Raw genomic sequence first — 19,113 nt, forward strand, 5'->3', positions numbered from 1 at the left:
AGGATACCAAGAGACTGAGATTCATCACAGTTTCACACTCCCTTTATTTCATAATTATTTTAACACCAAGGGTTGGTCAGATATTGTCTGCACAGCCATCAGCCTGAAGGTGGATTTTTTTTTTACTTGTCTGAGCTTCCAAGCACAGAACTCAATAAAGTCACTTAGCAATGGGGTAGGTGGAAGAGACGGTTGCCTGTGGCCTGTGGTTGAGCCTGGGGAGAATGAGATATTGTTCCAAGTTTGAGAGCTGTCTGGCTTACTTAATAGTTTTGCTCAGAGAAGAAATTAAGAGTCCAGATAACATTCATTCTCAATTTTTTCACTTAAAAAAAGAAAATAAATATATATATAACATGTAGTATTATATACATGTATATGTATATTATGTTTATATGCATATATACACACACAAATGTATGTAATATATACAGTTATATACACACATACATATTTTTAATTTTAGAAAATTTATATCTCATAGCTCCCCAATATTTCATTCCCTGAATATTTTATTTTATTTTATTTTTAATTATTTTATTGTTGTTCAATTACAGTCATCTGCATTTTCCCCCCACTACTCCCCCCCCACTCCAGCCAAACCCACTTCCCTCCCTTGCTTCCACCCTCCCCCTTGGTTTTGTCCATGTGTCCTTTATAGTAGTTTCTGAAAACCCTTCCTCCCATTGTCCCCTCCTCCCTCCCTTCAGGCTATTGTTACATTGTTCTTAATTTCAATGTCTCTGGTTATATTTTGTTTCCTTTTTTCTTCTGTTGATTATGTTCCAGTTAAAAGTGAGATCATATGGTATTTGTCCCTCACCGCCTGGCTTATTTCACTTAGCATAATGCTCTCCAGTTCCATCCATGCTGTTGCAAAGGGTATAAGCTCCTTCTTTCTCTCTGCTGCATAGAATTCCATTGTGTAAATATACCATAGTTTTTGGATCCACTCATTTGCTGATGGGCACCTAGGTTGCTTCCAGCACTTGACTGTTGTAAACTGTACTGCTATGAACATTGGGGTGCATAGGTTCTTTTGGATTGGTGCTTCAGGGCTCTTAGGCACACATATATCTTTTGAAATATGAGAGGTGTTATGTGCTGAACTGTGACCACCAAAATTCATATACTGAAGTCCTAACCCCCAGTACCTCAGAATGTGACTGTATTTGGATATGAAGTCTTTAAAAAGGTAATTAAATAAAATGAAGTTATTAGAGAGGGATCTAATCCAATATGACTGGTGTCCTTATAAGAAGAGGTGATTGGGACACAGATGAGCACAGAGGGAAGACCATGTGGGGACACGGAAGGTAGCCACCTACAAGCTGAAGAGAGAAGCCTCAGAAGAAACTAACCCTGTGACACCTTGATTTCAAACTCGTAACATCCAGGATTGTGAGAACATTAATTTCTGTTATTTGAACCACCCAGTTTGTGGCACTTTGTTATGGCAGCCCCAGCAAACTAATACAACAGGGAATTTGCAGATATAACTATTGTCCTCTGTCCTGGCAGCTGTTTCTTAGAAGAGGCACGTAGGCTTTGGCATAATTTGCTTAAGAGCAGTAGGCAATATTCACACTCAATTACTCTTCTCTGCTTCCTAAAAGAAGGAAAAATACGTACAGTGTCATGTGGAGTTTTAAACCCTATTTCAATCAAAGTCTGGCAAGAAATACAATTTTACTCAGATAGTTTAACTGAAGAAACTTAACAAAGGGAATGAAACCTTATGGGCAAGTTAAGGGAACAACAAGGGGTGCTGAGACACCTGCAAAAGAGCAGCAGTGGGAGGGCTTGACCACTCTAGGCCTGAGAAAGCTGGAGGCAGAGTGGCCCTACCCAAGCCCCTGGGGAGCTGGAGCTGTTGGAAAAGGGGCCCCTTGGCAGGAACAGCCCTGGAGAAGGGTGGAGCCACTGCCAAAACCTAGTGCTGAAGTGGGCAAGAGCAGGGAACAAACACCCTGACCTCTCTCTCCTTTCCTCTGATATCCTCCTCCCATTGGCTTTCTGACTCTAATAGTCAATTAGCCTGCAGGGGAGCCTGGGTCACTCAATCTATAGGAGTTGGCCTCCTGAAAAGACAAAGAATGGACCTGGGGGCAAACAGAGGAAAACCACTGCCAGCCCCATATAGAATTTCCCAAAGGTGTTCTATAACACCCTTGTATACTTTTTTTTCAGTAAAAATGGGTGTGGAAGGACCCTGGACTTTGTGTCCCCTTGTGTCCTTTGCTGAATGGACAAGAGCACCATCCACAGAGAGGATACAGGAAGAAAAGTAGGTTTGACTGAGGAGTTGCTGAGCTGACTTTCTTAAATTCAAAGGAAGCATTATTGTTGACACTTACCCTCTTTCGATCATCTGACAATGCTGACTCTTTCTCTTTCTTTAAATTTTCTCAAGTAGACTTTGTCCTAAATCCAGGTCCTTCTCCTACCCTTCTGACAACTTGTCCTAAGGCATTTAGGTTCCTCTTTGGCTCATCTCTTAGATGCTGTTTATCCAGTTTTTGAATCTTGATGTATTTTTTCTTACTCTGAAAACTTCATGTAGGCAAACCAATCCAATAGTCTTGTTAATAGTCTCAAAAATGCTGTAATCATTAATCATTTGAGGCCCTTGTATTCAAATAATCAGTGTTTGCAAATTGCTGATGTTAATCTTCTGTGCTAGAACTTCAAGATATGGACATTTCTTGTAATGTGGTATTAAGAGTTCTTTTTGACGAGTCTTTAAAAGTAACTTCTATAACAATAAGAAAATGAGTGACCCAATTAAAAATGAACAAAAGATTTGAAAAGACACCTCATAAAAAGATGTATGAAGGCAAATAAACATAGAAAAAGATGCTCCATATCACATGTCATTAAAGAGTTGAAAATTAAAATGATGATATAGCATTATTTATCTATTAGAATGGACAAAATCTAGAACACTAACAATACCAAATGCTGGTGAGAATGTGGAGCAACAGAAACTCTCATTCATTGCTGGTGGGAATGCAAAATGGTACAGCTACTTCGAAAAACAATTTCTCAGTTCTTGCAAAACTAAACATACTCTTACTATATAACCCAGCAATTGTTAATATTTACCCAGATGAGTTTAAAACTTATGTCCACATAAAAACTTGAACATGGATGTTTATGGCCGCTCTACTCATAATTGCCAAAACATGGAAGAACCTAAATACCTTTCAGTAGTTGAGTGGATAAACTGTGGTACATACAGGCAGTGGAATATTATTCAGTGCTAAGAAGAAATTAAGCCATGAAAAGATATGAAGGAAACTTAAAGGCCTATTACTAAATGAAAGAATCAAATTTGAAAAGATGACATATCTTATGATTCCAACTACATGATATTTTGGGAAAGACAAAACTATAGAAACAGTAAAAAGATGAGTGGTTTGGTGGTAGAGAGGGATAAACCGGCAGAGCACAAAGTATTTTAGGGCAGTGAAACTGTTGTGTATGGTACTATAATGGTGGATACAGGATATTACACATTAGTCTGAACCCATAGAATATATGACACCAAGAATGAACGTTAATATGAACTATGAGCTTTAGCTGATAATGATGTGTCAATGTAGGCTCATTGATAAGAAAATGTACCACTCTAATAAGCATATTGATAGTGGAGGAGGCTGTATGGGGGGGAGTGAGCAGGGAGTATATGGAATTCTTTTTTATTAAGTGTCTTCTTTACAAAAAACTGGATATTATAAAATTCTGTCAGCTGATCCAGTGATCCCCAAAGAAATCAGAAATTTATAAAGATGTTCATATTAGCATTATTTATGAGAATAAGAACAAATATTGGAAACAACATACATGACCAAAAATAGGGAAATATTAACATATTACAAGCACATATAACATACAATACGACATGATCTTTGAAAATAATCTTTCTGAATAATATTTAATGATTTAGGAAAGTCCTCATGTATAACCTTAAGGTAATTAAAGTTATTAAAAAACCTCAAATTTAGCCCTGGCTGGTGTGGCTTGGTGGATTGAGTGCTGGCCTGTGAACCAAAAGGTCACAGGTTTGATTCCCAGTCAGGGGTCATGCCTGGGTTGTGGGCATGATCCCTGACTGGGAATCAAACCGGTGATATCGATGTTTCTCTCCCTCTCTTTCTCCCTCCCTTCCCTTCTCTCTAAAAATAAATACATAAATTTTTTTTAAAACCCTCAAATTAAAAAAAATAAAATCTTATTTTAAAAAATCCCAACACAACATTTATAAAGCTTATGTGGCTTCAAGCAATATCCTTCAAAAATAGAGATTGTAAGTAAACATTCAGTCCCTGTGGAAGAAAAAAATACCTGTATGTACAGAATAATCCCAATAATATACAAATACATGTTATAGAGATTCAAATAGAAATGTCTATGAAGACATATAATTGTTAATTTTTCTCATAGTAGTAGAATTAGAGGTGAGTTTTTCTTTATACTTTTTGTATTTTCCACATTTCTAAATCTTATATGGCTTCTACTAATACCCCTCAAAAATAGAGATTATAAGTAAACACTCAAACACAGTGGAGGGAAGAGAAGCTTTAAAGAATAAACATTGTGTTAATTGGCTCTTTCTTATCCTATAGTCAGGATACCCAGAAAGAACCTGAACTCTAGAATGAATGCATGAAGGTGGAGATCTATCTATCCCTGTCTTCCCTTATAACCATCTTGTGAAAAGTTACCACTTCCGTCTCCATTCCACATCTGAGGCCATTCTCTGGCTCAGGACTGTCAGGAAGCTTTCCCAAAGCCAGTGAGAAGCTTCACCAAAGCTAAATGGCACTTCATAGATCAGAGAGGTTGCCAGGATAGACTCTCTGGCAATCATTCTGTCTCCTCAATCAGCCCCCCAAGATGTCTCATCTGAAGCTACTCCAGTTACTGGAATGGCATCACTAGTATTGTGCATAGGGTAAATGGAAGCAGTCTGGCTTCCTCACCCAGGTGTCTGGGTAACTAAGGGAAGCAGTTTCACATAACCTTAAGAATGGGCCTGATCACAATTTACAATAGTGAAGTACTGGAAGCAACCTAAGTGCCCATCGGCAAACGAGTGGATCCAAAAACTATGGTATATTTACACAATGGAATTCTACGCAGCAGAGAGAAAGAAGGAGCTTATGCCCTTTGCAACAGCATGGATGGAACTGGAGAGCATTATGTTAAGTGAAATAAGCCAGGCAGTGAGGGACAAATACCATATGATCTCATCTTTAACTGGAACATAATCAACAGAAGAAAAAAGGAAACAAAATATAACCAGAGACATTGAAGTTAAGAACAATCTAACAATGGGCAGGGGGGAGTGGGGAGGGGACAGTGAGGAGAGGGGATTATAGGAACTACTATAAAGGACACATGGACAAAATCAAGGGGGAGGGTGGAGGTGGGGGAGGGAGGGGGGTTCGGCTGGGGTGGGGTGGAGGGATGGGGAGAAAAGACACACAACTGTAATTGAATAACAATAAAAAATTAAAAAAAAAAGAATGGGCCTGATAAGTAGTGTTCTCATAGCCTTGACACTGGGTCCAATAAATGGTTCCCATAACATTGAGTGGGCTCCCGTGGGCAGAATCACGCTGTGTTATATAATATCCTGGCTTTCTGCCGGCTTTGTCTGAATGTAGTATAAAGAAGGTGGGGGCTTCCCACTGGGGACACATGCAGCTTGCAACATGCGTGGATCGCCCTCCATTGAATAAAGACATGTCAAGCATTCTCACAGCTCCACTCATTTTCTTCCATCTGACCGAATCCAGACTGGACCTGCCAGGCCTTGACAGGCTGCAAGACATTGTGTCTCTATTTAATACTCAGTAAAGCAAGAGAAAGAGAAGGCATGGCTCTTGTGAGTACCCATAAATCTTAGCAAAACAGTAGTGTAGGAAAAGCTTATTATCATCCTTAGTGACTTTTCCCTTTCCCATCCATCTCCCTTCATTAGCATTTGGCTTGCACAGGGCACTCCATATTGGATATGGACAATATAGCAATAATAGGAAGGCTTAATGAAGGACTCAGTTCAATGAAACATAAAACAGGTTTTGCTTTAATCAATAGCTTTCCCCCTACCTACCTTTTTTAGGGCACCTTAATGATACCTTGACCAGATTCCATACTATCCCTGTCATTCTAAGTTACCCCAGAGTGATACTGTTTGGATATTTAAAAGCTAGTGTTGTTAATGTTAAAAGTCCAATCTCAAACACAATTCAAAAAGTGTTTCTTCCACTGTTAGCACTTGCTAAACCAATCTGTGACTCTGAGAAATGAAATCTGCTTTTCATGTACCCTGCCCTTCCCTCTCTCTTCAAACTCTTTCCCTCAAGGTTCTGCCCATGGCCCCAGTAGTCCTCAACCTTGACTGCACGTTGGAATCATCTGGGAGTTTTAAAACTACCAATACGTGGGTCCACCCCCAGAGACCCTGGTTTAATTGCTTTGGGGGGAGGGCTAATCATATGGATTTTTCAGGTGACTCTGGTATAAAGCCAAGTGTGAGAACTATTGCTGTCAACATTTACAGACACTCACCATAGAGAAGAGAGCAGGAGGGAGGTACTATCTGAATGACTGGTAGTGGGAAAGAAACCTCTGGGCCTTTCTGATGCTGCTGGGTTCTACTGCTATGAAGTGACCTTACAAGCATATTAGTTTCTTTGGAGGAATAGGGCTGAGGAATCAGCTTAATTCCAGCTCTGTCCTACAATTCTGAGCCAATGGTATAGTCTCTCTAACTCCTTCTCTGGGATGGGTGGGCATCAAATGGCTTGACTTCTACCTTCACCATGGTTCTTTTCCACATGAACCAATTTTCTTTTTTGGCCACGCTTTAAGAGCCATGGAAAACTGGAAAGATATGGGGTGTCCCCAACTTCTTCTCAAGCATAATAATAATAACAAAAACAACAATAATAACAAATAGCATCATTTATTCAGCACCTGAATTCGTGCCAAGAATTGTATTGGTTACATTATTTTTTCTTATTTAATTATCATACAATCTTGCTAAGAGGTATTAACCCCCATTTTATATATGAGGAAACTAAGACTCAGAGAAGTTTCATAGCTTACCCAGCATCACACAGTAGGAGAATAACAATGCAGAGTTGAAATTGAGATCTGACTTCAAAGCAACAACCTCTTCATCATTCTGTTCTACCTGAACTCAGTTCCTATTTGGTGTTAACTGTCTGAACAGAGGTGTCCAACCTGCAGCCCACGGGCTGCATGAGGCCCAGGATGTCTATGAATGAGGCCCAATACAAAATTGTAAATTTACTTAAAATATTATGAGATTCTTTTGTTTTTGTTAGTGTTTGTGTATTTAATGTGCAGCCCAAGACAACTCTTCTTCGTCCAGTGTAGCCTAGAGATGCCAAAAGGTTGGACACCCCTGAGACCTCTCCCTTAAATAATACAGCTGCTTTCTACTAAAGACTTCTAGTGCTATAATCTAAAGAGGGTACTGATGGTGGTAGTTTCTGGCTGAGACAGGCAGGCGGATGGAGGAAAATTACTTTACTCTTAACCCGACCCCTCACACTAACGAGGCAGTGCTTATGGTCAAAAACAGACTTTGGATCTGGTACCTACTAGAAATATCCAGATTTGTGCATATCACAGTTTCACCCACTCACCAGAACATCTCAACATTCTGTCCCCAGGATCCATTAATCATTTACAGCATGTTGACAGACATTTTAACCAGGGGTCAAGGTGAACATCACTGGTTACACAACAAAAATGGACAAAAACCATTTAATTAATTGTGTGTGTGTATGTGTATTTAAAAGTTTGTATGAAATTCTCTGCTGTGGTATCCCATAGCAAGGGATGGTTTTCCGATTTTAACACAATGAAGGCATTCACAGCAGCTCGGCTTTCCATCCTTTTAATCACCCTGCAGTATTCCTGTGCTGTGAGTCCCATAGACTGCAATGCTACTGAGCCCCTGGCCGGGAAAGCTCTAGACCTGATCAATAAAGGACGTCAGAATGGCTACCTTTTCCAGTTGCTGAGGGTTGCTGATGCCCACTTGGACAAAGTGGTAAGAAATTGCTGAGGGTAGAGCTTAGCTGGAAAACCATGCACTGGGGAAAATGTGACTCTGGTCTATAAGCCTATTGCTTTGCACAATGGAATGGCTTTGGTTAGAGTTTTCCATTTAGTTTCTGCTGCTGGCTCTAAACTGTTTTGTTTTTTTCAAACTAACATTTGTTATTAGTATGTCCTTAACTGTGAATCAATCTGTGAATACTTGTAGCACTAATGCTGAATCCAATCAAATGCTAAGTACTATAAGAGAAAAATTAGAATGAACTGTGGTGCTTGTCCTCATGGGAATAATCATTAGCTCACACACACATAATAGACAAACTGTGCAAGGTAAGATATATTTAAATGACCAAGTGAGTGGTATAGATGCTGGACAACTTAATGAAATGTGATCTATTATAATTGAATGAGAGAAGGCTTTATTTGGGCCCCTGCAAATAAACAGTATTTAAGTAGGAAGATGGCCTGGGGAATTAAAAGAATACCACCTCTATGTGGGTAAGAAAGCAGGAAGGAGGGCATTAGGGAGTAATTAAATATAAGCAGGGGTATTCTAGAAGTTCTATGTGAGATTTGGCACAGCTAGCAGGGTGGAAAAAAGAATGTAGACTTATCCTGATGCAAAGCAAGCCTACTGTCTTCACTTAGATCAGCAATTTTCAACCAGTGTGCTGCAAGAGGCACACTGGTGTGTCACAAAAATTTTTAAAACATGCAATATCCAACTATTTAGTCAAGGGCACTGACCTCTTTTTTCTTAGATTATCAAATTAAAAAAATGACAATAGCCAATATAACAATAGTCACCTGGTATGAATGAATCAAAATTATACCAATTTTTTTCAGATCAGCAAAAAAAATTTTTTTTGGTGTGCTGCAGAATTTTAGTAGTTAGTTTATGTATGCCATGAGATGCAAAAGGTAGAAAGTCACTGACTTAGCAAAAGACCTGAACAGACACTTTTCCAAGAAGGACATACAGAAGGCCCAGAGACATATGAAAGGAAGCTCAGCATCACTAGCCATCAGAGAAATGCAAATTAAAACCATAATGAGATACCACTTCACACTGGTCAGAATGGCCATCTAAACAAATCAACAACTTGTTAGTGCTGGCAAAGTTGTGGAGAAAAGGAAACCCTAGTACATTGTTGATGGGAATGCAGACTGGTGGAGCCACTGAGGAAAACAGTATGGAATTATCTCAAAAAACTAAAAATGGAACTGCCTTTTGACCCAGATTCCACACCAATTCAAAAGAATCTATGGACCCAAAGTTCATAGCAGCACAATTTACAATAGCCACATGCTGGAAGCAACCTAGGCACCCATCAGTAAACGAGTGGATCAAAAAACTATGGTACATTTACACAAAGGAATACTGTGCAGCAGAAAGAAAGAAGGAGCTCCTACACTATGCGACAGCATGGATGGAACTGGAGAGCATTATGCTAAGTGAAGTAAGCCAGGCAGTGAAAGACAAATACCATATGATCTCATCTATAAGTGGAACCTAATCAACAAAACAAACAAACAAGCAAAATATAACCAGAGACATTGAAATAAAGAACAAACTGACAGTAACCAGAGGCTGCAGCGGGGGGAGGGGGGATTGGTGAGGGGGAGATAACAGGGGAAAGAAGGGAAAGGGTCTTCAAGAACATGTATAAAGGACTCATGGACAAAGCAAAAGGCGGGTAGGATTGAGGGTGGGGGTGGATAGGGCAGGGGAAAGTGGTGGTGGGAAAATGGAGGCAACTGTATTCAAACAACAATAAAAAAATGATTAAAAAAAAGAAAGAAAATCACTGACTTAGATCATATGCTTATTTGGAGTAGATTTTAGGGCTTGATAGAGATTATGGAGGGTGGCCTCCCTCCCCAATCCCCCAAAATAAACTACCTTTTGGAGAACCACTAAAATCAAGGAGGCTAGAAAACAGCACCACAGAGGACAAGCAGATAACTTTATACTTGAAAGTATTAGATGTGGAGGCACTACAGGTTACCGAGAATGAGTGCAGGGATTTAGGACTCAACCAGCAATTCAGTGGCTACTAGTCACATTCCGGGCCCTCTGCCACATAATAGGACACAGGATGAACTGGCCCAGTGCTACCTCTAAATGTAGTGTAAGCGGGGAGGAGCACAGTGTGCCTGGGAAGATGGATGCAGGTGACATGGACATGAACTATAAAGCTATTTACATGTTCAGGAATGAGGAAATGAAGACCAGACCCAAGCAGTGAAATTTAGGTCAATGAAAATGAAGAAATGACATGAGACATTTCAAAGAAATACATTCCATAGGGAGGGGTGGGAGGATCAGTGTTTCTCATTTCAATGTTTCTCTCTTTTTCAAATCAATAAAAAGCACGTCCTCTGGTGATGATTAAAAAAAGAAAGAAATCAAGAGATTGCTTCTATTGAAAACATACTAGGCACCCACATGCTCCTCACCTGTTGCTTTCTTGGAATTTCTTAGGAATCCACAGCTGTCTATTACTTAGTCTTAGATGTGAAAGAATCTGACTGTCCAGTCCAATCCAGGAAACACTGGGATGACTGTGAGCCAGCTCTTTCTAGACGTCCATCTGATATAGTAAGTAACCATGATACCATTCTCTTCTTATCATTCTTGACTTCTATCTACTCTATTTACTCAGGGTAGCTGTCTGCCTAGGCTAACACAGCACAAGAGTAAGACCAGTTTCTGTCTTTTGACTCATGAAGATTATGTCAGCCTTGATTAATATTCTCTTGAGAGCCATACCCACAAACCTGTTCAAAGTAGGTCATTGGGGCTTGTGGTCCCTTGTATAGCATGACCAGCTGCGAGACCTCGTGCAAATGACCTAATGTTGCTAGGCCTCTGTCTTCTTCACTGTAAAATAAGAGGAAGACTTTAGAATAGATAAACTCTAAGATCCTTTATGGCCCTGACAGTCTATGGGTGTAGGAACCTATGAATCTGTAAATGTGTCTGATGAAGGCTGGTCCCGTTAGCAGGAATGGCCAAAGGGATTAGTTGCAATTACCATGAGGAATGGGGTCTTGTTCTGCACATTGAATGTGGGTACTCAGGTCCCAGGCTTTCTGCCCCAAGAGGAGAACACAAAGATGAAGAGGCACAGATCTAAGATTTCAGTTCCAGAAAATAGGACATTTACATACCTAGAAATTTTAGCATTTCTTCGTCTTGAAAATGTTTAAGATATAGTCATGATCTGCTTAAAGAGTTTCTCCCTAGTCCTCTTAAGGGTTTTGGACTCCTATAGCATCTAACTCACAGGAACAGATTAAGAAAATACAGGTTTTTGAAAGAGGATTTGTTGAGAGAAACTGCAAATAAATTTTAAGTGGATAATAGGGTATGTTGTATCACTTCTTTGTTTCTTCATATCCAACCTGAAGAAAGCAGTAACCAATGACAAACTCCTCTTTCTTACAGGTGATTGGACAATGTAAGGTAATAGCTACAACATGTTTGAGTGAATTTCAGGATCTTAGAGTGAATGACTTCAACTGTACCACAAGCTCTGGTATGGCAATCTATTAAAATGCTACTTAATTATAGATTAATATAGAGTTCAATCAGATAGTGGTATTTAATGTATAAAACTATGATGTACATATTAAAAATGATGCCTACACACATGGAATTGATTATTACTTACTCTCCTGAGAAAAGAAGCAAGAGGGGTTCCCCTGTTATATCGGTGTGCTTTTTAAAAAAGAAATTCTATATATAAAAAGAAATCTACACAAGGCAGTATGGCATCATTGTAGAGAACATGGGCTCTAGGGTCAGATTTGCTGGAATCTAAATCCCAACCTCTTCATTTAGAAGTTGCATGGTCTTGAGGGTAAGTTAATTACCCTCTTTAAGCATTCCTCATTTGTAAAGTTAGTAATAGTCTTAGCTTTTTGGACTTTGGTTAGAATTAAATAAGATGCTCTGTGTAGTATACTTCCAGAGTACTTAGCACTCAGCATCTAAGTTATGCATTAATACTACAGTTTACAAAGCAGTTATACACATGTCATCTCATTTAATCTCACAACAAGACTGAAAATTATGATACTTTCTATTTTAGAGTTAAAATAACTGAGGTTCAATGACTTGACCTCAGGCACACAGTCAAAATGTGGTGAACATAACCTTACCCTGCCAGTGTTGAATATAAATTCCATGCTCTTACTATTTACTTTTTCAAAAAGAATTAGCATAGAATTCTTTTAAAATGGCAAATCTCAAAATGATTCAGTATATAAAAATTCAACAACGAAGCAAATCCTTCAGGAAGTTGCTTTAAAGATTGAGCTGAAGATTGAGAGAAGAAGATATTCTCTCGGTAAAACTTCATGTTAATGATGCTCTCCCTCCTTGGCAGAGATAGGAAGAATTCATTAAAATATTAACACTCTAGGAATGATGGGAGTGGGGCATCATGAATAGGGTCACAACAGAAACTTGAGCACCAGAAGGATCTGGGTTTAAGTTTAGCTCTGCTGATGATTGACTGATTTCTGTAACAAGTTTCTTAGCCTCTCCAAGCCTCAATTTCCCTATCTGTAAAACGGAAGCTTTTGTTGTTCTTGCCACCATGCTTATACATATTTAGTCACAGCATTGACATTGCTGTTCCCAACCCAGTAACCACAAAGCTGCCATCTTCTTTCTCCAGTCTTCTCTGCACTGGCCAACACTAAAGACAGCCCAGTGCTCTTTGATTTCTTTGAGGATACTGAACTCTACAGAAAAGAAGCAGAGAAAGCCCTTGCGAAGTACAAAGAGGAAAATAGTGACTTTGCCTCTTTCAGAGTGGACCAAGTGGAGAAAGTTGCAAGAGCGGTGAGTCTGCAATAATGTCCCGCTAGAGTCTGAGGCCCAGGCTCCGACAGTGCAGGCACAAATTCAGTAGCACTGACCCTCGCCAGTGACTTCACTTGGCCACCTGTTTTTATTATTATAATTAAATTTTTTTTCAGTTACAGTTAACATTCAATACTGTATTAGTTTCAGGTATACACATATTCAAAGAGATATATGCATCCTTATATTCACTGCAGCATTATTTTACAATAGCCAAGATATGGAAGCAACCTAAATGTATATTGATAGACAATTAGAGAAAGATGTGATATATATATATATATAGAGAGAGAGAGAGAGATATCTATATATAGATATATATAATGAAATATTACTCAGCTATAATAAAGAATGAAAATTTTTTTTTACCATTTTGACAACATGGATGGACCTAGAGGATCTATGCTAAATGAAAGAAGCCAAAAAAGAAAGTCAAATACCAGCTGTTTTTAAAATTGAGAACCCCTGTTGCAGTATCTAGAGATAGGCAGCAGATACCACAGAAATGCCCTCCTACAATTTTTTATTTTGGGGAGTCGTGAGTAATGTGATATCTAATGGGGAGGGGGAGAAACCCAAGCAAACAAAAAAAAGAGCAAAAGACAGAAGAGCAAATTAGGGTTCTGTGAATCATTAAAATCACCTGGTCCTAACCTCCTTGTATTATGATGGAAAACATGCTCAGTGGTATGGCTGGAGCTAGACAGTGCTTCCTTCCAGTTCAGGGACACATGTGCATCCCACACAGAGTGGTCTCGTAGAGAAGCTGGTTGACGTTGTCTTGTATTTTGAAAATATAAAATTAAATACATTATGGTGCATACAAGCAGTGGAATGAATACAGTGCAATTATTGAAATGAATGTTTTGGACCTACATGCATGGGAAAGAGTTTCAAGATACATTGCTAAGGGGGAAAGCAGGTTACAGAACAATACTTAGAGTATGAGACCCTTTACATTAAATAATTAGATATATTTGTATATACACAACATATTTAGGAAAAGACTAGAAAGAAAAACACATCAAATGAATGATAGTGGGACCTGTGAGAAGAACAGCCTGAAGTACAGGAAGAAGGACTTTTCACACTATGCTTGATTATGTCTGTATCATCTGAACCTTTTCAATAAAATAGTATTCACCTTATCACTTATGTGATAAATTTTAAAAGGGAAGAGACAATAAGAAAAATAGCACATATTGGTGATTTTGAATCCTCATAGTGACTTTATAATATATTAACTAGTAGGTATCTACTGCTGTTTTTTTTTTTTTAATGTTTCTGAAACTCCTTTGATCCTATTTGTTCTAGAGAGGAGGGGAAAGAACCAATTACTATCTGGACTTCTCTGTAAGGGACTGCTCTCATCACCATTTTCCCAGGCACCATAATGTGAGTATATCAGATATCTGTGAAATAGTAGGTAATATTTAGAGACTAATTATGTGCCAGATACCCTTGTGAGGGCTTTACACATATGCTAACCTATTACCCCTATGAACTAGATATTATTTATGTCTCCACTTTGCATATGGGGAAACTGAAACACAGAGAATTAAGTGAATCATGACAATGTCACTTTTTAAAATATACATGATATATACCTAAAATTAACACTGAGGGGTTTTATTTTAACTCATTAGGGTTAAAGCTTAATCCTAATGAGTTAAAAAAAACTTAGCTAAACTAATAACTGGAATGCATTAAGAACCTACACTGATGGGTGCTTTCATTTACTTTATCTCATTTACTCCTCACAGTGATTGATCCCATTTGATAAATTGGGAGGGAATAGGATCAGTAAAGTAAGGGTCTTACCCAATGTTCACAACCAAGCTGATATCAGAATCCATTTCTATGCTCAGGCCAGTGGGATTTTTCCCTTAATAACTTATAAATTGACACTCATGTGCCTGCAGGAAGATGTTATGAATGATACACAGCATTCACATAGTAACTTATAGTTTATAAAACACTTCCACATATGTTATTGCCTTGTTGGAGCTCTGTGACAACCCCATTGAGGACAAACAAGTGTCTGCTTCCATTTCCCTGGGACAGAAGGGCCTAGAAGTTTAAACACTTACCCATGGGCATTTAGCTAGAAAGTGTTAGGGCATAGGATTTTAATGGCAGTCTTCTGATTTCAAGTCCAGAGTTTTTCTGGAGCATAACAATGTGTTCTCCAAGGCCAGAAGAGAGAAAGCACTTATTAATTCTTTTTCTGGCTATTCAACTTTTCAACCTGAAGTAGTTCTAGAATCCTGCTTAGTGGCCACCAGAAAAGACACTACCTTCCCCACTCCCATTCCAACACACCCTTAACTATCTTGGTGTGGGTAATGTAAACCCAGTGTAGAAACTTGGAGGCTGGTGAAGAGGAGCTCAGTGCTAAATGGTTTATAGCATTATCTTATTTAATTAAGCTCTCCCACAACCTGGGGGTAGATAGTATTGTACCCATTTTACAAACAAAGACTGAGTTTCAGAAATTTTATGCAACTTACCTAAACCTCACACAACTGGTAAATGATGAAGCCAGGATTAACATAGGTCTCACTGACGCCAAAACTGTACTCATAACATCAATGCTTAACAGTATCTTCTAGAAAGTGAGTTTTCTTCTTGTAACTTTGACAGCTGGGCTTGGGATTCTCCAGAGCAGAGGGGTGCCAGCCAGTTGTAACTTCTGAACTCAGGGTAGGGGCAGCAGACAGTCACTTTGACAAGGTCTGTGTGAAACCGTTTTTATATTGGCTTCCTCCTTTCCAACTCTTTTCTCTGAGGAACTGGTTAAATTTGTACAAGTCTCTCATTTACACCACTCTTCATTCTCTCTAGGCACAAGCAATTCAGGTCTTCAGTGCAGGGGGGTTGGCCTAAAGTCAAGGCATTAAGGACATAATATTCCCTACTACCACCCATGGGGAAGCCCAATGCTAGTGATCAGTCCTAGAAAAGAACCACAGCAACTTGTGCCCTGGCTGGTGTGGTTCAGTTGGTTGGGCATCATCCTGCAAAGTGAAAGGTCACGGGTTCAATTTCTGGTCAGGGCACATGCCTGGGTTGCGGGTTTGGTCCTCAGTTGGAGACAAGTGATCAATGTTTCTCTCTCACATCAATGTTTCTCTCCCTCTCTTTCTCCCTCCCTTCCTCTCTCTCTAGAATCAATAAAAGAAAAAAGAATTCTAAAAAAAAGAACCACAACAACTTGTTTTGAAGAGCTTGGGAACCTGTACTTCTCCCAAAGTTTTGACTAGGAAGTCTGTTAAATAACTGGTGGAGATACTTGATAATATTACCCTGATTTTTCTAGAGCTCTCCTTCCTTTCCAGAATGTCTGGAAGTTCACAACTCCAGCACACCTTCACACCACCTGCATACATACACACAAATACACACACACTAACAGGCTTCTCTCTTATCTGTAGGTTTTTGGGTTCTGCACATTAGATTTGTCCTATGATGCAGGAACCTCTGACATGGAAACTCCAGAGGATGTAGTCATAAACTGTGAAGTCTTCAAACTTAAGGTGGGTAGCCTGAGCAGACTTTGTCATGAGCAGTGCCAGACTCAGTGATATTTTCACCCATAGTGTATTTTGTTCTTATGTGTGTGTGTCTGTGTGTGTTGGGGGGTGAATGAGAGAGATGAGATGTGATGGGGGAAGGGTTTAAGAGAAATACAGAGAGAACAGCCACTGGGGAAAGGAGTGCAATTGCTGGTATGACACAAGTATGAATTTTTTTCCAGAAATTGGAAAGGGTAAAATTTGGCATGAAAGTAAAATCATGACCAATTTAATCAACATTTAATAAATTTGAAAATGGTCCTTGCAGTTAGGATTCCAGTACTGAGACTTAATAAGCCTAGTTTTATTATTAGGCTCAGAAGCTAATGGGAATTATTAGTTTCAAATTTATCTATAAAGATGTACAAAATAAGATGCAAAACAATATTTTTTGAGAATATCTGTGTGTAGAAACCTTTGTTCTGCACTCAAATATTCTTCACACTGTTTTTTATATCAGCAAAAAGCCTGAAAATAATTCAAACATTCAGTGCCAAACCCAAGAGATGGGGGGTGGGGGGGAACAGGTTAGTCACCATGAACATGGCTGCATAGATTTAAAAAAAAAATTAAAACCTAAGTAAGGAGAATGAAGGGGCGAAGTGTTCATCCTTTTAGGAGTAAGAGATGCGTATACCATAGGGTCTCAGGATTCTGTTGAGAGCCTAAATTATAAGGCACTAGTTTTCTAAATATTGGCCTACAGATGAGTACCCTCCCATAAAATAAATTTGGCACTTTATGTTGAAATGAGAAAAATAAAGATAATAAGAAAATTTTTTGGTGTTTTAACATATTTTATTTAAAGAACCATCCTTTACTCTGAGATTATCTTTCTGTTGTTATCAATATTATTCTTACTATGAAATGATAGTGGTAGATGACAGTTTTTGTTTCTGTTTGAAATGTCAACTTTGGCTAGATAAAAATTTGAGAATGCTTTTTTGTTTTTTTACTTTTAAAATTTCTTCGTAGAATCCAAGATGATGGTAACCATTGGCCTAAATCAAATTAAACATCTAATTTTTCCTTTATATGGTGATTTTCACTTTTCTGTGTCCTTTTCCAGGAACATGGAAACATCAGTGATGTACAGCCCCATCTGGGGCCTCCCCTCCTCCACTCTGGTGCACAGGAACACTCTCCTACTGGCAAGCCTCCATTTAAGAACAATGGGTCCAGAGATTACCACCATCCCCACAAGACACATAAACTTGGATGCCCACCTCCTCTAGAAGACACAAATCACTCAGACAGACCATCACTTCAGGCAGGAGCTCCTCCACTATTGCCTCCTTCAAGATGTCATCCCTTCCAGTCTGGCACAAATGGAACCCACATACACCATCGTAATCATAGCTCCAGTGAGCACCATCCCCATGAGCATCATCCTCATGGACACCGTCCTCATGAGCGTCATCCTCATGGACACCATCCTCATGGACACCGTCCTCATGGACATCGTCCTCATGGGCATCATCCTCATGGACACCGTCCCCATGGACATCGTCCTCATGGGCACCATCCCCATGGACACCATCCCCATGGACACCATCCTCATGGCCATGACTTTTATGACCATGGATCCCGTGACACATCATCCCATAGCCAAGGTCCCCAAGATCACCATCACAGGGGCCATGGCCCACCACCTAGGCACTCAGAAGAAAGAGGTACAGGTAAAGGACACCATCCCTTCCAATGGAGACGAATTGGATATGTTAACCGACTCCCTCCATTAAAGAAGGGTGAAGTTCTTCCTCTTCCTGAAGTCAATTTTCCTAGCTTCTCATTGCCAAACCACAGCCATCCTCTAAAGCCAGAAATTCAGCCCTTTCCTCAATCAGCCTCTGAATCATGTCCAGGGATGTTTAAGAGGGAGTTTTCACAAGTCTCAAAGTTTTTTGCACATACATTACCAAAAGAAAATCTGAGTTCCTGGAAAAATGAGTAATGTTCTGAATTATAACAATAAATAAAATATAACCAATAATAAATGCATAATTACAAGTTATTTTATCTTACCTTCATATTTAGGCTAGGACAAAATGTGGGTGGGGGAGGTGATAGCATGAGAAGAGAAGACAAATGGAGAGGAGAAGGAAAAGCTTGGTGTGACAAAGCAGAAGTTAATTCTCTCAGTGGCTACTACACCACCCAAGACAAATCTCTGATCCTCAGAATTCTCTGTTTCCTGGACTGAACTCCTGAAATTCTAGCATCATTCTGCTATTAATACTTATGCTGTAGCTGGGCATACCAAGAAACTATACATTGTTATATAAAGGACTATTCTTATAAAAGTGATCCAAATTCTCTCCTATTTTTTAAATTTCTAGTCTTCTAAATTTTGTTTTGGAAAAATAAGTTCTAATTTTAATTATAAAGCAAACAAAGTTCAGGCTATAACATGCAAAGAAGTTTATAGACGTGAATCATGATCATAAATTTAGGTGCAGCAGAAATATCACTTTATTTTCAAAATGCATTAATTTCTATTTCAGGCTGCCATCCTCCTGGGCTAACAGAAAATGTAACCTTCTTGGAGTTCCCCCACCC

At 39.1% G+C, this 19,113-nt stretch overlaps 1 protein-coding gene across 1 annotated transcript; it reads left to right on the forward strand.

Annotated features, from left to right (window-relative positions):
* The first annotated feature begins 7,785 nt into the window (after positions 1 to 7,785).
* Positions 7,786 to 18,961, forward strand: HRG (histidine rich glycoprotein). Its single transcript, XM_045195127.3, has 7 exons — positions 7,786 to 8,095; positions 10,589 to 10,705; positions 11,555 to 11,645; positions 12,792 to 12,958; positions 14,294 to 14,374; positions 16,414 to 16,515; positions 17,624 to 18,961. Exons 1-7 carry the CDS (start codon positions 7,847 to 7,849, stop codon positions 18,506 to 18,508), a joined length of 1,692 nt encoding a protein of 563 aa, XP_045051062.2. The 5' UTR covers positions 7,786 to 7,846; the 3' UTR covers positions 18,509 to 18,961.
* The last annotated feature ends 152 nt before the right edge of the window (positions 18,962 to 19,113 follow it).

Source organism: Desmodus rotundus, chromosome 2 (assembly GCF_022682495.2).
Source record: "Desmodus rotundus isolate HL8 chromosome 2, HLdesRot8A.1, whole genome shotgun sequence".
NCBI classification, from domain to species: Eukaryota; Metazoa; Chordata; class Mammalia; order Chiroptera; family Phyllostomidae; genus Desmodus; species Desmodus rotundus.

Bases quoted from the DNA above. Each gene is read 5' to 3' on its own strand.
- HRG (XM_045195127.3), top strand. From the start codon at position 7,847: ATGAAATTCTCTGCTGTGGTATCCCATAGCAAGGGATGGTTTTCCGAT. The intron at 10,706-11,554 runs GTAAGTAACCAT...TCTTTCTTACAG, and splicing joins CTAGACGTCCATCTGATATA to GTGATTGGACAATGTAAGGT. The intron at 14,375-16,413 runs GTGAGTATATCA...TCTTATCTGTAG, and splicing joins ATTTTCCCAGGCACCATAAT to GTTTTTGGGTTCTGCACATT.